The 6,986-nt window shown below is 55.8% G+C and overlaps 1 protein-coding gene across 1 annotated transcript; it reads right to left on the reverse strand.

The window, feature by feature from the left end:
• Positions 1-687: 687 nt before the first annotated feature.
• Positions 688-6,777, reverse strand: CCL22 (C-C motif chemokine ligand 22). The gene is made up of 3 exons (XM_059667963.1): positions 6,123-6,777; positions 4,565-4,688; positions 688-2,093 (listed from the first exon to the last, which is right to left on the reverse strand). The coding sequence occupies exons 1-3, from the start codon at positions 6,193-6,195 to the stop codon at positions 2,012-2,014; spliced, it is 279 nt and encodes a 92-aa protein (XP_059523946.1). The 5' UTR covers positions 6,196-6,777; the 3' UTR covers positions 688-2,011.
• Between the last annotated feature and the right edge of the window lie 209 nt (positions 6,778-6,986).

Raw genomic sequence — 6,986 nt, forward strand, 5'->3', positions numbered from 1 at the left:
CACGGCCTTAGAACTTAGCTCCTTTAGCTAAGCTCCTCTGACCCCCAAATACCTTTCAAAATTATGCTTCGTCTCTGGACTCCTATTTATTAATCTACACACAGCCTTCTCCAGATGGCTGAACCCTTCTTAATGCCGGGACCAGAACCCCTGCAGCCTTTATTATTATTATTTTTTTAATAATAGCCATCCTAATGGGTGTGAGGTGGCAGCTCATGTTGAGCATCTTTTCGTGAGTTTATTGACATTTGCATGTCCTCCTCGAGGAAGCGCCTCTCCCAGTCCCGCCCATGTTGTGACTGTGCTGCAGTGTCTTCTCAGCTCATTGATTCTCGCAGCCACAGGCACTGACATCTGCTTTTATGCCCCCTGTTCACAGAGGTGGAAACAGCGGGACAAAGCAACTTGCTCCGGACACCCGGCCAGTGAGAGTTCCCGTTGCCTGAATCCGTGACATGTACCCTTCCGGATGCTTCTCCTGCCCCGCAGACAAGTACTCTGGGTGGACACGAGGGAAGAGGAGTGTGTACTAATCCCGTCCCAGTCCTTAGCCTGGCCCCAGCCACCAGAGCGTGGCCTCCACCCAGGGGTTTTTCACTTAACTGTACCCCACCTCCCACTCCCAGGGCTCTGCCTGTGTGTCCCCTTCCCCCCACCCCCAGAATCCTCCCAGTCATCCACATGGCCTCTTAAGCATTTGCCTTCTTGTCTTAAAATATATTTTTATTGATTTCAAAGAGGAAGGCAGAGGGAGAGAGATACAAACATCGATGATGAGAGAGAATCTTGATCCGCTGCCTCCTGCAGGCCCCACACTGGGGATCGAGCCCAAATCCTGGGCATGTACCCTGACCGGGAATTGAACCGTGACCTCCTGATTCATAGGTCAATGTTCGACCACTGACCCACACTGGCCGGGCTGCCTTCTTCTCTTATACAAATTTAACTCGAGTTAAATACCAAGCCAAGGGTAGTCATTCACACCATAGCATGAATTCGGTCATCAGCTATTTGGGGAAACAGGAAGGGAAAGTCAGGGGCTCTGAAAAGGTAAGGTCTGGGTTTGGGAGGTTGGAGGAGCAGTAAAAACTGGAGGGAAGCAGGAAGGGTAAAGAGACCCAGCACAGAGGTAAAATGGGGAAAGAAAGTCGAACCTGGGAAAATTAAAGGCTTCACAAGGGACCCAGCTCCCTGGATGACCTGTGGCCTCGGCATTGATGTATGAGGGCCTTGGGGGGGCGGGAGAGGGGCCTTACTTTTATGGATTCAGTCTGCTGGGTCCTGACTCTGAGCCAGGCCCTGTGCTCTGTCCTGGAGGCCAGGAGACAAAGTAACTCGGCTGTGGACCTTGGTCCAGCCGTGCGAGGATTCTGGGCAGACTGTAACCAGGGCTGTTAAGAAGGGCAGAGGGCCAGTGGAAGTCCAAAAAATGAAATCAATTACGTAGAAATAGTGAGTCACTTAGGACTCTTTGGTAGAAAGTGACAGACACGGACTCTGCCAACCTAGCATCAAAGGGAAAAAAATGAAATAATTGAAATTCAATTACTGGCTGCTCAGTCTGAGAGGGCTGGTGGGGCTGTGCAGGGATGGAGAGACATCCTGGGTGTCAGGCAGCACAGGCAACCGTCCGGAAGTAGGAATGTAATTGGCGCTGGTTTGGAATCCAACGTGCATGAAGGGATGTGAGATGGGGCTGGAGACGGAGATGCGACCAGGATCCAGAGGGCATGGTGCCAAGCTTGGGCGCTCTGACCTCGGCCTAGGGCAATGGGGAGCCATGGGAGGGTTTTGAGCAGGGGAGTGACTGACCAGAATTGTGGACCCGCTGGCTACAGTGGGGCAGAGGCTGGGTGGGAGGCGTAAGAGGGGGGATGAGCGTAGGGATGGAGATCGGGGGTTACAGACAGAGTCACTGGCTGGGGCGCAGCTGTCAGGGCCGGAAGGTAGGGCTCCGTGAGCCTTCCCGGAGGAGCCAAGGCCACGGTCACCGGGGCAGGACCCTTCCTCATTAGTCCAGCTTCTGGAGAACCTTCTTTACCCAGTGTACCCTGGGGTCAGCGCAGATCTCCCGGTCCTTGATGGTTAGCAAGCTGGAAGGAGGAGATGCCGGGGGGGACAATGAGACATGCAGGGAGGACACCACATCCCACCAGGAAGGCTTGGCACTTATGAGTCACCTACTGTATGTAGAGATGCCGTCTATATAGAGTGGCTTAGCATTTATGAGCCGCCTGCTGTATGCAAACACATTTCTTAAGGAGGAGGAGGGTGAGCATCAGAACTTCCCAGGTAATCCCTGCCTCAGCCTTGAGTGCCCGGTCAGGCCAGGGAGCCGAGTGCCCTGGAGTCTCATGGTCATTGCAAACTTTGCCTTAGGAGAGAGAGCATTGGGCAGGGTCCAAGAGCGTGAACTTTGGAGCCAACTTATCTGGGTTAAAATCCTAGCCCTGTGACTGGTTAGCAAGTCCTTTAACTTCTCTGAGCCTCAGTTCCCACATCTGTAAAATAGGGATGATCATTGTGGTCCAACCTCATAGGATTCTGATGAGATCTGGTGAGTTAATATAAACTGAATGCACAGTGGATGGTAGGGCCTATAAAACTGTGCCAGGTGCTGGCCTGAATTCTTTTTAAAAAATATATTTTTATTGATTTCAGAGAGGATGGGAGAGGGAGAAACATCAATGATGAGAGAGGATCACTGATCGGCTGCCTCCTGCACGCCCTCTGCTGGGGATCAAGCCTGCAACCCGGGCATGTGCCCCTGACTGGAATCAAACCGGGGACCCTTCAGTCCACAGGTCGACTCTCTATCCACTGAGCTAAACCGGCTAGGGCTGGCCTGAATTCTTAACAGTAATTTTCTTAATACACCGTTACAGCAATCCTATGAGGTCAGATTATTCTATCCACTTCCTAGCTGCGGGGAGTGAGGCAAAGCAACTTGCCCGAGTGCCAGAGCTGGTAAGCTCGGCCTCACCGTGCTCGCCGTGAGCTGGATACTAGGGGCAGTGTCTCTGGTGAGTGTCCCCACCCAGGCCCTCCTGAGAGGCCCCAGCCACAGAGAGGTGAACACTGGCCCAGCATCACACTGCAATTGCGGGCAAAGGCTCCCACCCTCGCCCAGCCTCGGCAAACACCACGCTGGGCCCCGGGGCACCCTGCCCGCACCATTGTTGGTAGGATATCCTTCAGCCCAGGACTTCCTTCCTGACTTTCAAGAGGAGCCAGTGTGTGTGTGTGTGTGGGGGGGGGGGGGCCGAAGTCAATGGGGGAAAGGAGATTTATGTTATACTTTAAATAATAAATAATTCAAATAAAAATAGATAAATAAAATGAAGGGATGTAGATAAATCGTATTTCTGGGATTGGTTTTCAGATTAAAGACCTCAAACACCTACTTTCTCATTTTTAGCTTATTTGCTCTCGAGTTACCAATAACTTGATTCCAATAGAATTAAAATATGACTTAAAAAGGAGGCTGTCCGTGGGGCCGGGGAGCTCCTAGCTCCCCCACTTCCCTGCCCTGCCCCATCCCACAGACCACCAATGAGCAGGAAGAACAAAGAAGGCGGCGATGTTTGTCTTGGCCCTGTGGGCAGCCTGCCCCGCCTCCCGTGGGGCGCTGGGCAAGGTTCAGCCCTCAATCTCCCCCTCTGTCAAGCTGCATTCCTCCACCTCCAAGTCCAAAGATCACACGTCTGCTGCCTTTTATTGAGCATCTAGTATATGCCAGCATTACACTTCCCACTTACTGTGGCTGTGCCCTGTGGTGCTCAAGAGGCCCAGTAACCTCTCTGGGCCCCTTTTCCCGCCTGTAAAGAGGGGATCGTAACAGCACCTCCCACTTAAGGTTGTTTCAAGGATTAAATGAGTTGCTGTTTATAAAGTGTTAATAACAGTGCCTAGCACTCAGCAAGCACTCTCTACAAATGCGATCCACAAAAATAAACGAAGGTGGTCATTGGGTGATCCTGATGGGGTAAGTGAGGCTCAGGCCTGAACAAGGACCCGGGAATCTTGGCTCAGCCTGGGCCACGGTGAGCAAGTCACTCCCTGAGCCTGTTCCTCCATCTATAAAGTGGGGGTAAGCGCACCTCCCCGCAGGGTTGTTGTGAGGGCCAAGGACTCCATGCGGTCACAGTGCCTGGCCCAGGCCGAACACTCATGAGTGTGAGCGCTTCATACTGTTCTCCTGGGAAGATCCGCTGCCTTGGGGAGGGTCCAAGATGCTGCTGATAAGAGCATCCTCCTTGGCTCCACCCACCAGCTACCCTGTACCCCATGGCCTATAGCTTCTACACTGCCTACACCCCCATGCCCGCGGGCTGGGGGCACCTGCTCCTTCAGCTCTGCAGCCTCGGAGCCGGGCACGCTGCCTGGCACATAGCAGAGCCCCATCATATTTCTTGAATGACCGCATGACTTCCTCTCTTGGCACGCCCAAGCCTGGGCTGAGCCACCGACTCCAGCCCGTCCACAGATGCCCAGCTGCATTCCCCGCCCACCAGCCCCTGGGCTACATCCATCGGGGCCCCTGCCTCCCCAGCGCCCCACTCACACGACGCCAGGCCTCCGGCACGAGTCCGAGGTCCAGTAGTAATACTTCACCAGGCGCGGGGGCAGCGGGCGGCGGACGTATTCCCGGCAGCAGACGCTGTCCTCCACGTTGGCTCCATAAGGGCCTGGGGCAGAGGGGCGCTCAGAGGGACACAGGCTGGGCCCAGGGAAGTCTCCCCCGCCCCGCCTCTGTCCCAGCTTTTCTGTTCTCATGTGGAAGGTCGGGGTCCAGAGGATTCTGGGCCCTCAGTGTCCCCGATCTTGGGCCTCTGAGAAGCCACGAAGGGCCCAATGTCATTACTCCGGGTGGGTCAGGTCAAGGGTGAGGGATGCAGAACAGCTGAGCATCCACAATGCCCGACGCTTCCAGGCGGAACCCAGAGCCTCTGAACAGGGGCCTTGCTCTTCAAGGCGAGGTCCCCGTGGGCGCCAGCATCACCCGGGAGCCTGTGGGTGGCTGCTCCACCAGCTCTGCTGAGCCGACGGGCAGTGCGGACCCGGGGAATGCAGAAGCCCGCTCAGGGCACAGCCATGCCAGCCCCTCCGTGGAGAGGCCGAGTCCAGAGAGGGGGAGGACTTGCCCCAGTCACACAGCACGACCTTGGAGACAAGGTTCGAGGCCCACTCTGCCCTGAGTCACCCGCCCCTGAGGGAAGTCATGGAACGTCTCTGAGGCCCAACTTCCTCCTCTGACCGAGGGGGTAATAACAGCGCTGGCTCTGGGGGCCTCTAAGGCAGGGGACGCACAGGAACCTCATCCCTGAGCAGCACTGTTCCTCGCTGCCCGACTCCCGTCCAGGGCTCCTCCCCTACCCACACAGGGCAGGAGCGGGTCCATTGGCGTGAAAACAACAGGATCCCAGGCGAGGCTCAGTGGTTGAGCGTTGACATATGAACCAGGAGGTCACAGTTCCATTCCATGCCCCAGTTGTGGGTTCGATCCCCAGTGTGGGGCGTGCAGGAGGCAGCTGATCTAGGATTCTCTCTCATCATTGATGTTTCTATCTCCTCTCTCTCCCTCTCCCTCTCCCTCTCCCTCTCCCTCTCCCTCTCCCTCTCCCTCTCCCCTCTCCCTCTCCCTCTCCCTCTCCCTCTCTTAAATAAATTTTTTAAAAAAGAAAAATTGAAAAAAGAAAAAAAGAAGTCAGGATCCCAGGGCAGGTTCTGGAGCAAAGATGGGGAGGTGGGAGGCAGGGCCAGCTGCCTTTCCATGGGAATATCCCAGGCCCCAGCTCCTGTCCTCCACCCCAGGCGTCCGTCTTCAGCGGCGCCTTCACCACACCCCAAGGGCCCTATGCTCCAGTTCTCTGGAGTAGGGGACCCCAGGCCATGCCTACCACACCCCCGAACCCTGCTGAGACCGATTCTGCACTCAAGCCTCCAAGGCGACCCATTTAACAGATGTATAAGCGGAGGCCCAGAGAAGCAATGGGACGAGTTCAAGAGCCAGCGGCAGACTGGGGTGTCTGCCCTCAGCCCGTGTCTTTCCACTCCCCGAGGAAGATGCCCAGGATGCAACCCAGGCTTCTGCAGGGAGCCCTCCCTCTCCCCAGCCTCACCTGCTTCGGTTGCTTGAGGAGCCAGAGCAAGGAGCAGGAGGGCAGCCAGGAGCGGGGTCTGCAGGCCGGCCATGCTCCTGTCCGGTGTCCCAGCCAGGTGTCTGCTCTCGCCGGAAGACAACAGGTCTGCTATTTAAGCGCCGTCTACACCCACAGCCTCAGCCACTCTTAGTCACCGGTGAGCAAAGATTGACATCGATGTTCTGAAAGAAGAACTCCCGCTTCCTCCAGATCGGAGGAAATTTTCTGTGGCTGGAAACCATCAGAGGGGACCCCCACCCTCCACCCTCTGGGTCTCCAGAGACTTGCAAAATCCCCCGTGAGCCGGGCCCCTGAGGTCCATCGCACGTGTCCCTGCTCACCTCCCCGTGTGTCTCTGGAAATGGGGAGATGGCGCCACAGCCCGACCGGGGAGCCGCCGTGTTTGTTGGTAAATGATGCGAGAATGTGGACGGGCGCTAAACGGCCCCAGCCCTCAGCAGACTGAGGCCATCTTGTGCCCTTGGCGGTCACGACCCATCTCTCTTCCAGGGAGAGGCCTGCGAGTCCACCGGGCTGCTTCTCAGCCTCTCCCCGGGGTTCTCACAAAGTCCCGACCCGGGCCAGCTCGCGGGCCACTCAACAGTTGCAAGGAGCTCCCACAGATGTTTCCATCTCGCCCGTCCCCCCCCCACCCCCCCCCCCCCCCCCCCCGCCACAGCCACGTCTGAGCTCTTCCTCACCCGCCCTTCTCAACCTCTCACCCTGTCCCACTTCCCACTTCCTAATCTCAGCTCTGTTCTCTTTCTCTCTCTTTAAATAAATAAATAAATATATATATATATATATATATATATATATATATATATGTGTGTGTGTGTGTGT

The sequence above is a fragment of the Myotis daubentonii genome, chromosome 15 (assembly GCF_963259705.1).
Source record: "Myotis daubentonii chromosome 15, mMyoDau2.1, whole genome shotgun sequence".
Taxonomy (NCBI): domain Eukaryota; kingdom Metazoa; phylum Chordata; class Mammalia; order Chiroptera; family Vespertilionidae; genus Myotis; species Myotis daubentonii.